General features: G+C 36.1%; 1 protein-coding gene across 1 annotated transcript in view; it reads left to right on the top strand.

Moving 5' to 3' along the window:
• Positions 1-21940, top strand: part of LOC148944500 (dipeptidase 1-like) — an 82654-nt gene that overhangs the window by 30529 nt on the left and 30185 nt on the right. The window contains exon 3 of the mRNA XM_089099803.1: positions 18682-18814. Within this exon, the coding sequence (XP_088955929.1) occupies positions 18682-18814 (133 nt within the window). The remainder of the gene's footprint in view (positions 1-18681; positions 18815-21940) is intronic.

Genomic DNA, 21940 nt, shown 5'->3' on the forward strand with positions numbered 1-21940 from the left:
GGTTAGATTAAATTAGGTTAGGTTAAGTTAGGTTAGGCTAGGTTAGCCTACGTACGCGCACGTACGTAGGCTAACCTAGCCTAACCTAACTAACCTAACCTAATTTAATCTAACCTAACCTAACCTAATCATACACCTAACTTTTTGCCTGTCTCTCACCTAACCTAAGCTAACCTAAGTGAAGCGTACATGGGCTAACATAACCTAACCTAACCTAACTTAATCTAGCCTAACCTAACCAAACTCGCCGGAAAAGGCTAGGTTAACTTATCATGAGCGCTCATGATAAGTTAACCTAACCTAACTTAAACAGTGAATTTCCACCATTCTGACTGGTGGACTGAGACCCCAATCGTGAGCTAGTGGATTTCCACCATTCAGGCTGGTGGACTAAGACCCCAATTCTGAGCGACTGAATTTGCATCGTTCAGGCTGGTGGACTGGGACCCCAATACTGAGCTAGTGGATTTCCACCATTCGGGTTGGTGGACTACGACCCCAATTTTCCAACTCTTGCATTTCATGACAGAAATTCAAAATGAACTTCGAAAAATCAAGAGAATGTAACTGTGAGAAGGTAAAGCACAACAAGTCACTACTGAAATATTCCAACTCTTGCATTTCACGACAGAAATTCAAAATGAAATTTGAAAAATTAAGACAATGTAACTGCGATATGGTAAGTGTGTAATTTTTTGTGTGTGTGTATGTTTTGACGTGTGTGTGTGTAAGTTTTCTTGTGTGTGTGTAATTTTTCGTGTGTGTATGTGTAAGTTTTTGTGCGTGTATGTTTTTGTGTGTTCAAGTTTTTGTGTGTGTAAGTTTTTGTGTGAAAGTAAGTTTTTTTGTGCATGTAAGTTTTTGCGTGTGGGTGTAACTTTTTGTGTGTGTGTGTGTAAGTTTTTGTGTGTGTTTGCTTTTTTGTGTCTTAGGTTTTGACATGTGTGTGTGTGTAAGTTTTCGTGTGTGTGTTGTGTGTGTGTAAGTTTTTGTGTGCATGTAAGTTTTCGTGTGTATGTGTGTATGTGTGTGTGTATGTGTGTTTGTGTGTTTTTATGTTTGTGTGTGTGTGTGTGTGTGTGTGTGAGTAAGTTTGTGTGTGTGTATTAGTTTTATTGTGTGTGTGTAAGTTTTTGTGCGTGTGTGTAACTTTTTGTGTATGTTTTAGTTTTTGTGTGCATATAAGTTTTTGTGTGCATGTAAGTTTTTGGGTGTGTGTGTAAGTTTTTGTGTGTGTGTTTAATTTTTTGTGTGTCTTTTCTTTTTTTTGTGTTTTTTAGTTTTTGTGTGTGTTTTTTAGTTTGTGTGTTTTTGTGTGTGTGTGTAAGTTTTTGTGTGTGTGTGTGTGTATGTTTGTGTGTGTGTGTGTGTGTGTGTGTGTAAGTTTTGGCGTGTGTGTGTGAGTTTTCGTGTGTGTGTGTGTAAGTTTTGTGTGTGTGTGTGTGTGTGTTTGTTTGTTTTTGCGCGTGTGTGTGGGATTTTTTTTTTTTTTGATGTTTATGTTTTTGTTTTTGTTTGTGTGTGTGTGTGTATGTAAGTTTTTGTGTGTTTTCAAGTTTTTTAGTGTGTGTGTAAATTTTAGTGTGTGTGTGTGTGTGTGAGTGTGTGTGTGTGTGTGTGTGTGTGTGTAAGTTTTTGTGTGCATGTAAGTTTTTGTGTGCATGTAAGTTTTCGTGTGCATGTGTAAGTTTTTGTGTGTGTTTGTGTGTGTGTGTATTTTTTTGTGTGTGTGTTTGTTTTTGCGTTTGTGCTTATTTTTTCGTGTGTGTGTGTGTTTTTGTTTTTTATTTTTGTGTGTGTGTGTGTGTGTGTGTGTGTAATTGTGTTTTTGAATGTTTGATTTCTTGTGCAAGTAAGTTTTAGTGTGTATGTGTATGTTTTTGTGTGTGTGTAAGTTTTTGAGTGTGTGTGTAATTTTAAGTGTGTGTGTGTGTAAGTTTTCATGTGTGTGTGTGTAAGTTTTTGTGTGTGTGTGTGTAAGTTTTCGTGTGTGTGTGTAAGTTTTCGTGTGTGTGTGTAATTTTGTGTGTGTGCGTGTAAGATTTTGTGCGTGTGTTTAATTTTTTGTGTGAATGTAAATTTTTATGTACATGTAAGTTTTCTTGTGCATGTGTAAGTTTTTTTTGTGTTTGTGTGCGTGTGTGTGTGTGTGCGTAAGTTTTCGTGTGTGTGTTTAAGTTTTTGTGTGTGTGTGTAATTTTTTGTGTGTGTGTGTAAGTTTTAGTGTGTGTGTAAGTTTTTGTGTACATGTAAGTTTTTGCGTGCATGTAAGTTTTTGAGTGTGGGTTTAAGCTTTTGTGTGTGTGTGTGTGTATTTTTTTGTGTGTATAAGCTTTTGTGTGTGTAAGTTTTGATGTGTTTGTGTGTTTGTTTTCGTGTGTGTGTGTGTGTGTTAGTTTGTGTTTGCTTTTTTGTTTTCATGTTCTTGTGTATGTTTTTGTGTGTGTGTGTGTGTGTGTGTGTAAGATTTAGTGTGTGTGTTTGTTTTTGCGTGTGTGTGTGCAAGTTTTTGTGAGTGGGTGTAATTTTGTTTGTGTGTGTTTATTTTTTTGTGTGCATTTTTGTTTGTGTGTGCTTGTTTGTGTGTGCGTGTGTGTGTCAGTTGGTGTGTGTGTGTGTAAGTTTTTGTTTGTCTAAGCTTTTGTGTGTGGGTGTAAGTTTTTGTGTGTGTTTGTAAGTTTGTGTGTGTTTGTGTGTGTGTGTAAGTTTTTGTGTGTTTGTGGATGTGTGTGTGTGTGTGCGAGGGTGTTTGAGTGTTTGGGTGGGTGAGTGAGTGTGAGAGAGTGTGAGAGAGTGAGTTAGTGAGGGTGTGTGTCTTTGTGTGTGTGTGTGTGGGTGTGAGGGTGTGTGAGTGTGAGTGGGTGTGAGTATGTGTGTGTGTGGATATGTGTGTGTATATGTATATGTATGTCTGTGTGTGTGTCTTCGTGTGTGTGTGTGTGTGTGTGTGTGTGTGTGTGTGTGTGTGTGTGTGTGTGTGTGTGTGTGTGTGTGTGTGTGTGTGTTTGTGTGTGTGTGTGTGTGTGTGTGTGTGTGTGTAAGTTTTTGTGTGTGTGTAAGTTTTGGCGTGTGTGTGTATGTTTTCGTGTGTGTGTGTAAGTTTTTGTGTGTGTGTGTAAGTTTTTGTGTGTGCGTGTAAGTTTTCGCGCGTGTGTGTAAGTTTTTGTGTGAATGTAAGTTTTTATGTTAATGTAAGTTTTAGTGTGAATGTGTATGTTTTTGTGTGTGTGTGTGTGTGTGTGAGTTTTTTTGTGTGTTTAAGTTTTGGCGTGTGTGTATTTTTGATTTCGTGTGTTTGTGTTAGTTTTCGTGTGTGTATGTGTGTTTTTGTTTGTGTGTGTGTGTTAGTTTTTGTGAGCGGGTGTTTGTTAGTGTTTGTGCGTATGTATTCGTGTGTTTTTGTTTGATTTTGTGTGTGTGTGTGTGTGTAAGTGTGGTAGTGTGTGTGTAAGTTTGTGTGTGTATGTGTGTGTGTTTTAGTGTGTGTGTGTGTGAGTTTGTGTGTTTTTGTGTGTGTAAGTTTTTGCGTGTGGGTGTAAGTTTTTGTGTGTGTGTGTGTGTGTGTGTAAGTTTTTGTGTGTCTAAGCTATTTTGTGTGTAAGTTTTTACGTGTTTGTGTAATTTTTAGTGAGTGTGTGTGTAATTTTTTTTGTGAATGTAATTTTTAGTGTGAATTTGTAAGTTTTTGTGTGTGTGTGTGTGTGCGTAAGTTTTTGTGTGTGTGTGTAAGTTTTGGCGTGTGTGTGTAATTTTTCGTGTGTGTGTGTGTAAGTTTTTGTGTGTGTGTGTAAGTTTTTGTGCGTGTGTGTAAGTTTTTGTGTGTGTGTAAGTTTATTAGTGAATTTAAGTTTGTTTGTGAATGTAAGTTTTTGCATGTGTGTGTAAGTTTTTGTGTGTTTGTGTAAGTTTTTGTGTGTCTAAGATATTGCTTGTGGATATAAGTTTTTTGTGTGTAAGTGTGTGTGTGTGTGTGTGTGTGTGTAAGTTTTTGTGTGTGTAAGTTTTTTGTGTGTGTGTGTGTGTAAGTTTGTGTGTGTGTGTGTTTGTGTGTGAGTTTTTGTGTGTGTAAGTGTTGGTGAGTGTGTGTAAGTGATTGTGTTTGTGTGTGTAAGTTTTGTGTGTGTGTGTGTGTAAGTTTTTGTGCGTGTGTGTGTGAGTTTTTTTTGTGTTCATGTGTTTGTTTTTGTTTATGTGTGTTTGCGTGTGTTTGTGTTTTTTTTTTTTTATGTTTTTTCTTGTGTGTGTGTTTTATATTGTGTGTCTGTGATTGTTTTATTTATTTGTTTGTTTGTTTGTGTTTGTTTTTGTGTGCATGTAAGTTTTTGTGTGCATGTAAGTTTTCGTGTGCATGTGTAAGTTTTTGTGTTTGTGTGTGTGTGTGTGTAAGTTTGTGTGTGTGTGTGTGTGTAAGTTTTGGCGTGTGTGTGTAAGTTTTCGTGTGTGTGTGTGTAAGTTTTGGTGTGAATGTGTCTGTTTTTGTGTGTGTTTGTTTTGGGGTGTGTGTGTTTGTTTTGGTGTGTGTGTGTGTAAGTTTTGTGTGTGTGTGTGTGTTTAAGTTTTTGTGCGTGTGTGTGTGTGTTTTTTTTGTGTTCATGTGTAAGTTTTTTTGTGTGTGTGTGTGTGTGTGTAAGTTTTTTTGTGTGTGTAATTTTTGGCGTGTGTGTGTAAGTTTTCGTGTGTGTGTGTGTGTAAGTTTTGTGTGTGTGTGTGTGAGTGTGTAAGTTTTTGTGTTCATGTAAGTTTTTGTGTGCATTTAATTTTTCGTGTGAATGTGTAATTTTTTTTTTGTGTGTGTGTGTGTAATTTTTTGTGTGTGTTAGTTTTCGTGTGTGTGTGTGTGTAAGTTTTGTGTGTGTGTGTGTGTGCAATTTTTTGTGTGTGTGTGTGTGAGTTTTTTTGTGTTCATGTGTTAGTTTGTGTGTGTGTGTGTGTGTGTGTTTGTGTGTGTGTGTGTGTGTGTGTGTGTGTGTTGGTTTTTGTGTGTGTTTCTGTTTTGGCGTGTGTGTGTGAGTTTTCGTGTGTTGTGTGTGTGTATGTTTTGTGTGTGTGTTTGAGTTTAAGATTGTGTGTGCATGTTAGTTTTTATCTGCATTTTAGTTTTCGTTTTCTTTTTTAAGTTTTTGTGTGTGTGTGTGTGTAATTTTTTGTGTGTGTGTGTGTATGTTTGTTCGTGAGTGTTTATTTTTTGGCGTGTGTGTGTGTAAGTTTTCTTGTGTGTGGGTGTGTGTGTAAGTTTTTGTGTGTGTGTGTAAGTTTTTTTGTGTTTGTGTAAGTTTGTGTATGTGTGTAAGTTTTTGTGTGCATGTAAGTTTTTGTGTGCATGTAAGTTTTTTCGTGTGGGTCTAAGTTTTTGTGTGTGTGTGTGTAAGTTTTTGTGTGTCTAAGCTTTTGTGTGTGCATGTAAGTTTTCGTGTGTAAGTGTGTAAGTTTGTGTGTGTGTGTGTGTGTGTTAGTTTTTTTGTGTGTTAGTTTTTTTTTGTGTGTGTGTGTATTAGTTTGTGTGTGTGTGTGTGTGTTTGTAAGTTTTTGTGTGTGTAAGTTTTGGGGTGTGTGTGTAAGTTTTAGTGTGTGTGTGTGTATGTTTGTGTGTGTGTGTGTGTGTGTGTGTGTGTTTATGTTTTTGTGCATGTGTGTGTGAGTTTTTTTTGTGTTCATGTGTAAGTTTTTGTGTGTGTGTGTGTGTGTGTGTAATTTTTTGTGTATGTGTAAGTTTTGGCGTGTGCGTGTGAGTTTTCGTGTGTGTGTGTGTGTAAGTTTTGTGTGTGTGTGTGTGTAAGTTTTTGTGTACATGTAAGTTTTTATCTGCATGTAAGTTTTCGTGTGCATGTGTAAGTTTGTGTGTGTGTGTGTGTGTGTAAGTTTTTGTGTGTGTGTAAGTTTTGGAGTGTGTGTGTAAGTTTTCGTGTGTGTGTAAGTTTTAGTGTGTGTGTGTCAGTTTTTGTATGTTTGTGTAAGTTTTTGTGTGTGTGTAAGTTTTTGTGTGCATGTATGGGGACCGGGGGAGGCCCTTTGGGGCCCAGGGAGGGCGTTTGGGGATCCGGGGCCCTTGAGGATTGGGTGGTCTTTTTGGAGCCTAGTGGACCTTTGGGGACCGGGGGAGGATCTTTGGGGGCTTGGGGGACCCTTGGGGGCCGGGTGGCCCTTTGGGAGCCCGGGGTAGCTTTGTGAACCAGGGGTGGGCCTTTGGGGGTCGGAGGAGGGCGTTTGGGGATCCGGGGCCCTTGTAGATGGGGGGGTCTTGGGGGGGCCCTGGGGCCCTTTGGGGCCCGGGGGTGGTCCTTTGGGGGGCCGGGGGGACCCTTGGGGGCCGGTTGGCCCTTTGGGAGCCCGGGGGACCTTTGAGGACCAGGGGAGGGCCTTTGGGGGTCTGAGGAGGGCGTTTGGGGGATAGCATTTCGAGATTTTTACTTTTTAGTTTACTTTTTGCGGCGCATCCCTGCGGCGCATTCCTGCGGTGCATCCCTGCGGCGCATTCCTGCGGCGCATCCCTGCGGCGTATTCCCTGCGGCGCATCCCTGCGGCGCATCCTTGCGGCACATCCCTGCGGCGCATCCCTGCGGTGCATTCCTGCGGCGCATCCGTCCGGCGCATCCCCGCGGAGCATCCCTTGCGGCGCATCCCTGTGGCGCTTCCCCCGACCCGCGGCGCATCCCCCTGCTGGCGCATCCCCATGCGGCGCATTCCGGGCCCGCGGCGCTCCTCGGGCCCGGGGGACCTTGGAGGCTCGGAGGGGGGGCCTCGGGGGCCCAGGGTGGGCCTTTGGGGCACAGGGTGGGCCTGTGGGGGTCCGGGGGCCCTTTGAGGACCGGGGGGAGGGCCTCTGGGGTCCGGGGTGCCCTTTGGGGGTCCGGGGGCCCTTTGAGGACCAGAGGAGGGCCTTTGAGGGTCTGAGGAGGGCGTTTGGGGGGCGGGGGCTCTTGGGGCGCTGGGGGGACCTTGGCGGACCGGGGGCTTCCTTCGGGGTTGGGGTATGGGGATCGGACCCCTTTGGGGTTGTGGTAGGGGACCTCACAACACAGTTCAATGGAACTTGTGTATTATAACGACCACAGAGTTTCACCATTAAATTCTCTTCTAAAATCTCTTCAAAAATCATCTTTCAAAATGTCTCTAACGGTTTCGCCAAAATAGTTCCACAGCCTGTCTAAAACAGTATCGCCCAAATAATCCCTAAACGTAATTTCAGCGTATTCCTTTTGTTTTTGGCATCTCTGCGCTATTGCATTTCAAATTAATAAGAAACCTGATTCCCGCGCTAAAACAATTCATCGCTAAGATGTTTCTTGGAGAATTGTTTCCATGGCCTTTGGCTATTAATATCCTTTGGAGTTCGATCAAAAGAGTTGTTTCCGAGGCAAAGACATTAATGACTTGGATCTATTCCTGGAGAATCGTTTCTATGCGAAAATTTTTAAAGTCTGACAGATGATGTCAGGGGGTGATTGATCTGTCAAGAAAGGGGACTGAATGTGTTGTTTCTAAGGGGACTTATTGATTCACGATAGGTGAATTGAGGTCGACAGCACAGGTGTTCCAAGGTCGATGTTGTTGTTGTTGTAAGTGCACGCTCTCAGCGAATGTCAAGGTCGTTGTTGTTGTTGTTGACTGTGGAAATTTAGGTCATTGACCCCATTAACCACGTGTTCTCCCTAGGGGGGCTATGCCCATATTAGGAGTTCGTTCCGTATCAATAGGGTCACTTCTACTCTCAAATTCAAAATGAGGGAAAATCTACATGAGTAGGGCTGACAACACCCATGCCTTCTCAAAACCAGAACATAATTTGCGCTGTACTGAAAACGCAAGAACAGGGTGTGATACAAGGCACCAGAATAAACTCGAGCCTTGTAAGCCGTCGCTACCAACTGATACAGATTGTCTTTTCGACAGTATTTTGTTTCCATTTTAATAAGTAAATGACAAGGAAGAGTGATTATTTAAATTATATTGTGTCTCATTTAATTCTTGTTATTTGACATAATAAATTCGTATCGTATCGTAAAAAATGCATTTAAAATGTTTTCACTTTTTTTTACTTATTTGAAATATTTTTACTGGATATATGAAGGGGAAAGTCTTCCCCCTTGTACTTCAATTACAGCGCGAGTGTCATTTGCGATATACAGAGAGCCTATATTTTAACGATTTCAAAGCGACAGAGAAATCAAAAATGGACTTTTTGTCAAATAAAAACTCAAGGCCATATCCAGAATAAACGGCTTACTTGGCCTAAGCTCATCCCCCCTTCCTATCGCCCAAAGGTTAAATTTTGATCGTAAAAAAAGCTATTAAAATATAAATAAACTAATCTTGATGCGTTTTGTAAAGTTTTTTTTTGTACTTGTCAATTATGCAAGAAACACTCGAGAAGCGAAGTTTGGTGAATGCTGTTTATGCTGTTATGAAATTTAACAAAATATGATGAAAATAAAATACTTTAGTAACAAAAATATGAAAACTACCACGAAGAATTATGGAAGGGGTGTCGCCTAGAACGCTGTATATTAAATACGTAACCTAACCTAACCTAGGTACGTTTTTTCACCCTTCAACTCCAAAGAACTGAAGTTTAGACTATTCAGAAATGTTGTTTACGGAGTGAGAAACCCCTGTTTCCTAGCGAGCCAAAACAATTGTCTGGTTAAAGAAGTTGCTTGACTAATTTTTGCCTCATGTTTGCGTCACAAATTCTCAAGTGTTTCTTGTATATTTGACAAGTACCGTTTTTTGTACCCCCCTTGAACAAAACACCCAAAACAATGCATCCGGAGTGAGGGGTGCTATTGTGCTTCAGCCCTCCCGTCCCCTTTCGCTCAGATATTCAATTTTGTTCATAAAAAACTAAAAAAGGTATATAAACAGATTTTGATGCGTTTTGAAAAGTCTTTTTTTGTTAACACCCCCATCAAAAAATCAAAGCCTTTCCCCCGAAAATAATCCTAGATATAGACACAAAAAATAATGTAAACTATTCACAATACATATTGTTTTCAATGAAATACAGTCTAGAGTTTGTAAAACCAAAGCAAAGCAGAAGAAAGCACCATTTTTTTTTTGTAAAAATGAATTCGTCCTGCTGGAATGCCTTTTTTTTTTTTTTTTTTTTTTTTTTTTTTTTTTTGCTTTAAGGTTAATGTTATAACAAAGAAAAACTAGATTAATGTTCTAATTAACTTTTAAATGAAACTATAATGATTAAATTTAATATTTTAATAACAATCAAGATCAAGCAAAACAAAAATTTCACGTTAAAAAAACACGGTTTTATGTCTAAATTCTTCTTTTAGTTTTATTTCATTTAAACATAAAGAGCAATGGTGTCTCAATCGCCCTTTGAAAATGAATAGTTTTATTTTTGGGAGAAATCCATTTTATTCTTTGGAGTTAAGTTTATCAATGACACATCTATTCGACTCTTTTGTGCATTTTAAAGGAATGTGTTTGCAATGGAAAAATATTAATGGAGCTTAAGTGTATATCAGCCTGATGAATTTCTTGAAATAGAAATTTCAAGAAATTTCTAGTTCCCTTTTAACAGTAAATGTGATTGAGGTCAACTAGCCCCCCCCCCGCCCCCCAAACTACCCCTCTTTTCACCAAACACATCTGATTGAAATTTTGCTATGGTCATTTTGTTTAAAATAGTCCAAAGAACATATAACATTAACTCCAGGGCCACTGCAACCCCTCAGAGCCCAGGGGCAGGGCTTTAAGCGATGCCCTGGGGGCATATAAGGCTTTTATAGAATGAGTGGTCACATAAATGGATCTAATTTGATTTGAAATTGGAAGTTACAGTGTCCTTTTTAAGAGTCAAAGTGATTTGAGAGCAGCCCCCCTCCCCACACCCATGATTTCCCGAAACGGAGATCCGAATAAAGTTTTGAAACATCAATTTTTCAGCATTGTTGAAAGGTTCAGTAATTATGCGTTTGGGAATGTCAACCCCCAGAAGCCTCAGGGCAAGGACTGTAAGTTAGGCAATTTGTTCATTGAGATATTTCTATTCAATTTGTTCTATGCATATTTGACTTCAACTTTTCCAAAATACGAGCGGCATTAAGATGAGTCTTTCAGGAAATATCCAGGGGAGTGTTGGACTAAATCAAAACCTGTTCTGTGTGTATGGGTTTTCAAAAGGTTGTAACTAAGGAATGACTGAGTATATTAATTTGGAAGTTTCGGGGAATAATAAGGGAGATGATTAATTGACCCAAAGGCTATATTTTCACACTACTACTGCTATGATTACTGCTGCTTCTACCGCTAGCACAGCTACTATTACTCCCACCACTACTATCCCTAGAACTACTACTTCTGTAGCGAGTACTACTAAGGCTGAGCATACTGACAAAATAAGCAAAACATACTATGTGTATACAGATTGCTGATACGGGCGCATCAACAATATTTTTGGAACGGCTTATCATATCAATAGGAAACTTCAGGGGCATCACGAGTGGGATGTTCAGTTGATCAAATGGCTAAATGTAGCTGCTACTACTGCTATTGATACTGCTGCTACTACTTTTGCTACTAATAATAATACACTGTTACTACTACTACTGTTCCTACTACTGCCCCGATTACTATGAGCACTATACGTATGAAGGCGGAAATTTGACAGAATATTGAGGGGGAATTTGAACTAAATCAAAACAAAGTAAGGGCATGCATATTGTCAAAAGGGTATAAGCAGGGAACTGGGTATCAGCACTGACAGTACATAATTTATGCATGGTTTTATGGTTTTTGTCACTGAGAATGAAAAAACAGGATTTTTCTCACTTAGATATATTTTCATGGTTTATTGATTCTAATGGGGTCAATGAAACCTCTTTCAAGGTCATTTGATTTGTTGTTGTTCGTCTAGATGTAATGACACTGGGTTGAAGTTCACACATGCGCATTAACGGGGGAGAGATGTATTGATCTAGGACAAGAGGGGGAAGTAGATTTCCGAGAACTTGATTTACATAATCGAGAGGGATGTGGATTTCTGAGAAATTGATTCGCATAATCGAGGGGAATTATTGATTCACGAAAGGGGAATTAAGAAACAAATAGGGCTTCTTTGGTCTTTAGGTCTGAGGGATAAATGGTCTTTAGTGACAGAGATAAATTAATATTCTATTTTTAAATATGGCTTCTTTCACCTTTAGTGTCAGGAATTAGAAATGACATCACTTGTTATCTCGGAATTATGCGGGAGTCTAAAGAGATAGAAAAATCCTTTTTTAAATACGGCTTCTCTGATCTTTAAGTCAGAGAGATAAATTTATATTCTATCCAAACCTTAATAGTGTAGCTAGGAACACCTATGAAATAAGACTCTAAGGTAAAACTCTAAACTCTTAACTAAAACTAAACTAAACTAGAACTCTAACAAAAACTCTAAGCTAAAACTCTAAGCTAAAAACTCTAAGTTCTTAACTATAACTAAACTAAACTTCAACTCTAACTAAAATTCTAAGCTATGCCTCTAGGATAAGAATCTAAACTATTAAATAAAACTTAACTAAACTACATTTTTAACAAAAACTCTAAGCTATGACTGTAAGCTAAAACTCTAAATTCTTAATTATAACTGAACCAAACTTCAGCTCTAACTAAAACTCTTATATAAGACTCTAAGGTAAAATTCTAAACTCTTAACTACAACTAAACTAAACTAGAACTATAACTAAACTCTAAGCTAAGACTCTAAGCTAAAACTATAAACTATTACTAAACTTAACTTCAACTCTAACTAAAACTCTAAGCTAAGACTCTAAGCTAAAACTCAAAAAACTATTAACTAAAACTAAACTAAACTAGAACTTCAAAAAAAACTCTAATCTAATACTATAAGCTTAAAAATATAAAATATTAACTAAAACTAAACGAAAATAGAAATCTAAATAACAGTCTAATCTAAGCCTCTAAGCTATAACTATAGACTCTTGACTTATACTACAGTGAAATTCAACTCTAACAATAAATCTAATCTAAGACTCTAAGGTAAAACTCTTAACTATTACTAAACTAAAATAGAACTCTAACAAATTCTCTAAGTTAAGACTATAAGCTAAAACTCTAAACTATAACTAAACTAAACTTCAACTCTAACTAAAAATCTAGGCTAAGACTCTAAGCTAAAACTCTAAACTATTAACTAAAACTAAACTATAACTTCAACAAAAACTCTAAGCAAAGACTATAATCTAAAAACTCTAAACTCTTAACTAAAACTAAACTAAACTAGAACTCTAACAAAAACTCTAAGCTAAGACTCGAAGCTAAAACTATAAACTCTTAACTTATACTTAACTAAAATACAACTCTAACTAAAACTCTAAGCTAAGACTCTAAGGTAAAACTCTAAACCAAAACTAAACTAAACTAGTACTCTAACAAAATCTCTAAGCTAAGACTGTAAGCTAAAACTCTAAATTCTTAACTATAACTTTACTAAACTTCAACTCTAACTAAAACTCTAAGCTATGACTCTAAGCTAAAACTCTAAATTCTTAACTATAACTAAACTAAACTTCAACTCTAACTAAAACTCTAAGCTATGACTCAAAGCTAAAACTCCAAACTCTTAACTATAGCTAAACTAAACTTCAACTCTAACTAAACTCTAAGATAAGACTCTAGGCTAAAACTCTCAACTCTAAAGACTTAACTGTAACTAAACTAAACTTTAACTCTAACTAAAATTCTAAGCTAAGACTCTAGCCTAAAACTCTAAACTCTTAACTAAAAATAAACTAAACTAGAACTTCTAAATAAACTCTAATCTAAGACTCTAAGCTAAAAACTACAAAACCTTAACTATGACAAAATTGAACTAAAACTCTAAGAAAGACTCTAAGCTATAACTGTAAGCTAAAAGTCTAAACTCTAAACTAAAACTAAAGTTAACTTCAACTCTAAATAAAACTCTAAGCTAAGACTCTAAGGTAAAACTCAAAACTCTTAACTATAACTAAACTAAACTAGAATTCTAACAAAAACTCTAAGCTAAAACTCTAAGCTAAGACTCTAGGCTAAAACTCGAAGCTTTTAACTAAAACTTAGCTAAACCACAACTTTAACTAAAACTCTAAGCTATGACTCTAAGCTAAAACTCTAAATTCTTAACTATAACTAAACTACACTTCAACTCTAACTAAACCCCATTTCACCCCGAATCATCTTCTAAAGTGTCTCAAACTGTTTCGCCCAAATAATTCCCTAAAATGTCTCAAAGTGTTTCGCCCAAATAATCCCCTAAAAGTAATTTCTGCGTGTTCCTTTTGTTTCGGCATCCCTGCGCTGTCACATTTGAAATTCCCAGAAAACCATTTTCCATGTTAATATCATAGATGTTCGAAGCTAAACTATTATGGTTTCGATAGAATATCAATTTTTGTCTCTGACTTAAAGATCAGAGAACCGTATTTAAAAAAGGATGTTTCTATCTCTTTTGATTCCCGCATAATTCCAAGATAACAAGTGATGTCATTTCCAATTTCTGACACTAAAGATCAAAGAAGCCATATTTAAAAATAGAATATTAATTTATCTCTGTCACTAAAGACCATTTATCCCTCAGACCTAAAGACCAAAGAAGCCATATTTGTTTCTTAATTCCCCTTTCGTGAATCAATAATTCCCCTCGATTATGCGAATCAATTTCTCAGAAATCCACATCCCTCTCGATTATGTAAATCAACTTCTCGGAAATCTACTTCCCCCTCTTGTCCTAGATCAATACATCTCTCCCCCGTTAATGCGCATGTGCGAACTTCACCCCAGTGTCATTACATCTAGACGAACAACAACAAATCAATTGACCTTGAAAGAGGTTTCATTGACCCCATTAGAATCAATAAACCATGAAAATATATCTAAGTGAGAAAAATCCTGTTATTTCATTCTCAGTGACAAAAACCATAAAACCATGCATAAATTATGTACTGTCAGTGATGGTACCCCCTTCCCTACTGGTATACCTCAAGAGTAGACTTGGGTATTAAGTTAGGACTTTCAGAGATTTCTTAAAGGGGAAATCAACTGACAAAAAGGCAATATTTGCATGCCACTACAAACACTAATAACGAATGTTACTTTTATTAATACTACTACTGTTACTGAACTACTCCAACTATTGCTTCAATTGAGACAACTTATAAAGCTTGGAGTACTAAGGTGAAAAAGGTGTCAAAAGGGTAACAAATACCCACATCAACGATATTTTTGGAATGGCTTAACGCATCAAGGTGAAACTTCCAGGGCATCATGAAAGCGATGTTCAACTGACCAAAAGGCTATATGCAAATGCCACTACCACTGCTACTTCTACTACTAATACAGCACTAGCACTGCAACACACCGAAACTACCGTGATAATAGTACTATTAAAGCTAAGTCTATGAAGGTTTAATTTGAGAGATGGCTGCTACAAAAGCTAAGACTAATACTATTAACTCTACTACTACTGCTACTACTATAAATACGGGTGCTGCTTCTACTGCTAATAAACTTAAGGTTAATAAGGCGAAAATTTTGCGTAATATTGGAACTGTAATGAAATAAATCAAAACACACTATGCCCACATAGGTTGTCAGGAAGATATATGAGCAATGCTTCAGGACCGGTTGATGGTATTGACTTGAAAAATTTCATTGCGCGTTGAAGGGGATGTTGAAAAAAAAACAAAAAAAACAAACAAAGGTGCTATGAGCATGATGCTACTGATGCTAAAACTGTCATAGAGCATAGATAGCATTTTTTGTGAATGGTATTGTTTTATTTTTCAGGTTAACTAGAAGAAGTGTAAAACTAAATTAAAGACTGCTTTTTGTGTCCAGATTCTAAAAGGGTTGAAAGGGTGCTGTAAAAGGGTGCGGTAAAAGGGTGCTGTTAAAATTTGTTAAAAAAAATTTCTCTAGCATACAAATAGCAGGGCAAACTATAAATTCTTAAAATGTTAACCGAGAAGATTTAAACTATTATTTTCTTTTTTCCCGAAAAAGACTATGCCAGTATAAAACGAACAAAATTAATTAAAACATACTTTTTCGACAAAACGAGTTATTCAAAGAAAAGTAAGGAACTCTAGTTAACCAAAAATGAGCTAAAATAGAATGTCAAATGTCAAACATGTCAATTTCTGCTCGTTTTGAGTTTGAATCGGTTATCTATTGTAATTTCTGTTCGTTTTGGGTTGCATTTATTTTCCAATGCTGATTTGTGGTAGTTTTACGCTTGGTAGATCATTTAATTCTAGTTTTGCTCATTTTTGCTTTAATTGAGTTCTTTAGTTTTCTTTGAAAAACTTGTTTTGTCGGAATTTTTTTTTTAACTAATATGTTATCAATGGACAACTTGCATAATCTACAGCGCTGCCCCAGGGACTGCATTTTTTTCCATCCCCGAAGACATAAGTTTTTGGCCTTTGGACTATTTTGAACAGAATGGCTGTCTCAAATTTTGATATGATATATTTGGACAAAAAAGTCCGTGAGGGGGAATGGGCTAGTAGCCTCCGATCACTTCTGTCTCTTAAAACAGCACTAGAATGTTTTATTAGCATTCGAACGAATCCCCTCCGAAATTTGTACGGTCACCCCTTCCATATGACGTGCCTCGGGAAAAAAGATAAATAAATAAATAATAAGACATTAAAGCCCTATGGCTCCTTACTATAAACAACGATACAGCGTTGCCTCTTAAACAGGTGAGTAGAACTTTCAATTTTCTTTCTGATGAGTTGTTCAGAAGGAATATATGGGTACTTTCTGGGAGTTACTTTCTGTGCGGAGAATTTTCTGCAGAGGAATTTTTCGAGGGGAAATTTTCCACAGGGGGGGAGACAGTTTTCCGAGGGAATTATCATTAATATAAAGTATTCAAAATTAAGGTGTGTGCTGAAAGATTGGATCTGCAATTTGTGGATTAAAGTGATATGGTACCTTAAAAATCATTTTGCGAGCTTCAGGGTTGGCTGACCGTCACAAAGACAAAGGGCCCATTAGCAAATTTTCCAAAAGACTAGCCATCATTGAGATCTGTTCATAATATGTGGTTTGTCTGTGAAGTTTGACTGAAAAAACAGTAAATTTCTACGTCCCTTTCATCGGTAAACTTATCAATCGAAGTGGGTCATACCACAGTGACACCAACTATCATGAATCAAATGGCTATGGGGAAAAATTGAGTATGGTAGGGGGCTCGTTACCCTCCAATCCTTCTGGTTACTTAAAAAGGGCACTAGAGCATTTGATGTCCTCTTAAGTGAGCTCTACTGATCTTCTAGGACCATTTTTTCGATATGATCAACCTCGGGGAAAAGAAACAAAAAAAGAAATAAAAAAAACAAACAAATAAACACACATCCATGATCTTTCTCCTGCCAAAAAATACGAAACTCCACAAAATATCTCTGCAGCTAAACTGTTCAAATAATATTTTTTTTAACTTATTTTTAGCGTTTTCCTAGCAGGTATACTAGAACAATTTAGGGACTGCCCTTTTAAAAAGTTTAAAAAGAAAATTCTACTCTATTTAATTGAAAAAAAAACAACATAATTCACACTTTCTAGCGATGTAAGTTTCATCAAAACTGAGTATCTCCATCTCCAGGAAAAAGCACAACATATTAAATGTTTTTTCTGGGATTTCTGAGAAAGTAGGTGCTTGCTTTTAGGTTTCTATCACGTATTCGAATTTCTTTTCCAAGCTCTACAAGCTAGGACAAAACTGCAAAGCTAATGCCAAATAGTTTAAGCAGACAAGCTGAAAAAGTTTATGATGGATGACATAATATAATCCTTTAAGGTACCATATCCCCTTAAACTGAAAACATGAAATCAGCAGAAATTAATAATAAAATGCAGTCGCAAAGCAAAAACATCATGTAATTAAGATGATATTTTCTTCATAAGCAATCAATCTCATAATATTTTGTAAACTAAAAAAACAGTATTTATCATAATCTTGATATGAATTTAGACAGTAACGATGATTTCAGCAATTTCTTATCATGATAACAACCCTAAGCCTAAAGTTTAATGTCAACTTGCGGTATATTTATAATCGGAGATCTTATTTTGATAAGAAACTTCATGTATCATTGTTAAAATCAGTAATTGGAAAATAAAAAGAGTTTATACAATCCCAAAAAGGGATTATTTCAGATTTGCCTCTCAATCACTCGGAATATCTGTCTTGGCTTTTTCTACAATTAACCATGTATGTCTTGATGCCTGCAAAATACTTGATTTTAATTCTTATGGGAATATGGCAAATTTTTTGGCATATTTACTGACTGTTGGAAATTAACAAAGGAGGAAACAAGTTCAACTTTGGGAAAAAACATCCGACGATATCTAGTGTTACGTTACTAAAACCGCAAAGCTAGCAGCGGCTAGCAGTAAAAGCATAACGCGTCTTACCTGAACACCTGTGTTGAGAAATATTTTTATAAAATGCAACTCAATGATATAGGGTTTTTACTGATTATATTGAAGTTGTTTTTAAGGGTATGTCACGTGTTTTTACCTTACGTTTGGTTGCACTCGAATAACACTGTATTTACTACGCGGTACTTAAATTTCATGTTATTTTTTACTGTAAGTTAAAAAAAAAATTAAAAAAAAAGAAATTTGGAACAAGTTTCACTCATTTGCAAGGTTCTGTCATTGTTTTCAAAATCAACTTTTTAATTTGTGGGGGAGGGGTTGCTTGAAAGAACATATTTAAATTCTAGATTAATTTATAGTAATTAGTAATAATTTAAAAGAACATTTGCAATTATTTAGACGGAAAAGAAAACCCACTAAATAGAATAATTTAGACAGAGATGTAATATTGCTCTTAGTATTCTTGCGTATTTGCTTTGTTCAGAAAGTTTGGGGGGAAGAAAATCACACCTCGTTCAACTCAACATAAGAAGACTCTGTCTATATCAGCATTTGTTATTTTTATACTAAAATTAAAAGAGAAGTTTTTATTTTGATCATAAACACTTTTGCTTGGGGTGAACTTTTTCGTTTTTTAAGGAGAACTGATACTCATCACCTTTAGTTTTAGGGGGTTTCAGAATACAAGAATAATAATATATTTAAATTCTAAAGATTGTTTAGATCTTTTTGAAGCCAGTCCCCTCAGCATTTTAAGATGACTTTGCTCCCTCGTTCTCTTTAAAGATAGTGCCCAAAGAGTAAAGGGAATTGATTAACATTATGTAAATTCGTTTCTTTCTAAGAAAATCAGTGCCATATGATATTACCTAGTATAGCACCAAGCTGTTTGTACTTTCTTTGTTTTACTCTGTCCTGGTGACGGTAATTGCTGTATTTTCGTATAGCATTCTAGTTCTTTTGTTTTGTCCTAGTTGGTACCGTTATTGGTACGAACCGTTCCTTTGGGCAAATAGTATCAAATTTGTATATGAGCCGTCTTAAAGTGCCAATTCTCCTGTTCTCTTTAATTACCTATTTTCTTTTAATGTCTCAACGACATTTGTTTTTCTCTATTTTCCATTTGGCATCACTTGGCTTACTCTCCTCGGTTCAGGTCTATTTCAGTTTCGATAAATTTTTATTATAATACCTCATGTTTTCTTTGTGGACTAGGGATACAAAACATTTTGGGCATCTATCTAAACTTGTTTGGATACATTGTTCTCAAGCTCTCTATTCGCTTTTAAGTTCTGGGTTGTCTACCTCGATTGCTCCCATCAATATGCAGATGCAGTTCAGTGGGCGTATGAACAAATCGACGTTATTAAGAGATTAGCTACGAAATTTTCCGCTGATCTGGAGTTCGTGACCACAGCTCAAGGTACTATTCATTTTCCAGCGAAATTGAAATTTAAGCTGTTACTTCGATGTAAAATGTTAAATTGAAAAAGGCAGAATTTTTATTCTCCAGCTTAAGCAGAAGCAATACCTTTTTCATTTTTTTTTCTTCAAAGGAGCTTACTCATTAGTATTTACCAGAAAGTAAAAGAGTAGATATGATAAGCCAAAACGAAAAGATACTATCGATATTTCAGTATGGATCTTTACCGTATCTTACTCTCTCCTTCTCTCTCTTCCCCACTGTCTTTCTCTGTATATCTCCTTCTTTCTTGAAATACACTTTAAACTGTCGAGGTAAAAATAAAAGCATACGTATAATTGACCGGCAAGCTACAGCCAAAAACAAATTAATTGTAGTCAATTTTCACTGTGCAAGCTTTTGAGGGTACAAGTAAGTATAAAGATCATTTTTTTTTATATTCAATTTATGAACTTCACCTCTTTTTCAGATTTGGTGATAGCAAGCTACGGAAAAAAAAAACTACGGGAAAACTACGGAAGAATGGAGTATCAGACCCTTATTTCCTTTTCTATCTTTAAAAAAAAGCGAGGATATCCAGTTACTCTGCTGCAAAATGCTAGAGGCATTTCTGAAATAATTTTCAGATTTGGTGATAGCAAGCAAAGTTTATATTTTACACTCAAAGACTCTGAAATGTCTAAACTGAAACTTATAAGCGCTTGACTCAACGTCATCTATAAATGGCACATTCAAAGATGAAAAAAAGAATAAAGGCTAATTTTTGCAAAATATAATTTTGTAAAAATAAAAGCATACCTACGTAAAATTCACCGACAAGCTACAGCAAAAAACAAATTGATCGTAGTCAATTTGCACTGTACAAGCTTATGAGGGTACATACAAATATAAAGCTCATTTTCTTATATTCAAATCATGAATTACAGCAGTTTTTCAGATTTGGTGATAGCAAACAAAGTTTATATTTTACACACAAAGGCAGGGCTCCTACGGCGTCAATAAAGTAATAAATTATTTTCATGAAATGCGAACCCTAAAGTTTGTCCCACTCACACAAGGATTTCACCTTTTTAACTTTACAGCAATTTTTCATAGAAAGTAACTGAAATAGTCAGACATAAAGCTGAGAAAACCATCTTTTTAAGCATTTTCTCCATTTAAAAATACTAACAAATATTTTTTTTCGTTTCTTTTATCAATCAAAATATTTAAAAAGTATGACTATTATACTTGAAGAAACTAATTTGCATGTTATTAATATGAAATTTTCCATATTGATTCTGATACTGGTTGAACTTTCTGGGCTTCCTTGAAAAAGTTAAATAAAGTTCAATCATTTCCCGCCAGCAATAAAGTCAACAAAGTCATGCGAGGAAAACGGTTTATTAACTTTGTGGACAGCTCTATTAACTTTATTGACGCCGTGGGAGGCCCGCAAGACTCTGAAATGTCTAAACTGAAACCTTAAAACTTGAATCAACGCCATCTATAAATTTCACATTCAAAGATGAAAAAGGAATAGAGGCTAATTTCTGCAAAATCTCGTGATCAGATTTTTTCGTTTACCTGAATTCACGCTTATCAAGAATGAAATTTTGAATACGGAAGATTTGAATATCAGACCGTTATTTCTTTTTCTATCTTTAAGAAAAAAGCGAGGATATCCACTTAATCTACTGTAAAATGCTAGAGGCATTTCTGTTATAATTTAGTATTCTAATATCTGTCATGTTTGGTAGCATTAAAATCTTTTAAAGACAGGTTGATATGCCATACGTGTATAAGTGCTGGTAGAAGAACTAGTAAAAGGATCCAAAATTACTGTCACAAATTTTTAATCTGTTTTCCATCAGTGTTGTTGTCAAATACTGCTTTATTAATGCGATAAAATCAATCTCAAAGATAACGGAAACGACATCGAATACTGTTATCGAAGTAGTGATATAAAAAAAACCCATCAATATTGATTTCAATGACTTCGTTATTTTCGTTATCTAAAGTGGAAGACGTTATTTCAAAAGACAATTTAAAAGACAAGTAAGAATATTTGTTTTATACCAATTCTAGAATTCTACTTCCTTTTATTCATTGTGATATCAGAGTTAGACCTTTTTTTACTTGACGGACAAGGGTTATAACTCTATATGAGCTATGGTTTCTTTTTGGAATTGAAGCGTAAATATTAACTTCATCCACGGGAATATTGCAGTTCAAAATGGGAGACAAACTTGCCTTAAAAATAGCAATCCAGCATACATGTTAGTTATTCTATTCGTAGTTCTAGGGTTTACTTGGCTTAATTTATAATCAACCAAAACGCTGTAAGAAAGGAAAAAAGAAGATAAACTCTGCTTGCAAAACTGTCATTTGCAATTTTCTTAAAATTTTTATGTGCTAGAGGAACCAAATCTGCATAGATTGGTTTTGGAAACTTACATGCCAGGCTAGAAAAATATTAGATGATTCCATTTCTCATGCTGCAACATGAAAAGTTGAGCTGTTTAGACATTCAAGCTGAAAGATTTTCATCCTGCCGACCCATTGGCCAAATTGTGACACACCATTCCCACTTCAGTGACTCACTTTTCTATAGCAACTTGAAGAATCGGTTTTATGAATTTTTTCAACAACTACTGACTGCTTTTCGACACCCATCGCTACCAAAATGACACGATTCCTTGATCCATCTACTTACTTAACCAGTCTTACAGTTTTGAGTCACCTACTGCTTAATTTTTTTTCTTATCTTTATAGAAGGAGCTCTAGCCTTTACAAATTTGAATTTACGCCACTGAATTTACGCAACAAAAAAGTGAATGTGCTTAACCGGTTTACAGTTGTAACTTTCAGGTAATTATTTATTGACTTAACGCTTGACTTAACGCCATCTATAAATGAAAAGTCAAAGGAAAAATACTATAGGCTAATTTCTGCAATACTTCGAGATGAGATTTCGCCGTTAACCCGACTTCACGCTGATATATCTGGAATAAAATTTCTACTACGGGAGAATGGAATAAACAACACCAAATAGTGAGAATCAGACCCCTTTTTTTCTATCTCTAAGAACAAAGCTAGGGCATCCAGTTTCTCTACTGCAAAATGCTAGAGGCATTCCTGAAATGG

Source organism: Artemia sp. Qi Xiang Cuo, chromosome 14 (genome assembly GCF_049724085.1).
Source record: "Artemia sp. Qi Xiang Cuo chromosome 14, ASM4972408v1, whole genome shotgun sequence".
Classification (NCBI taxonomy): Eukaryota; Metazoa; Arthropoda; class Branchiopoda; order Anostraca; family Artemiidae; genus Artemia; species Artemia sp. Qi Xiang Cuo.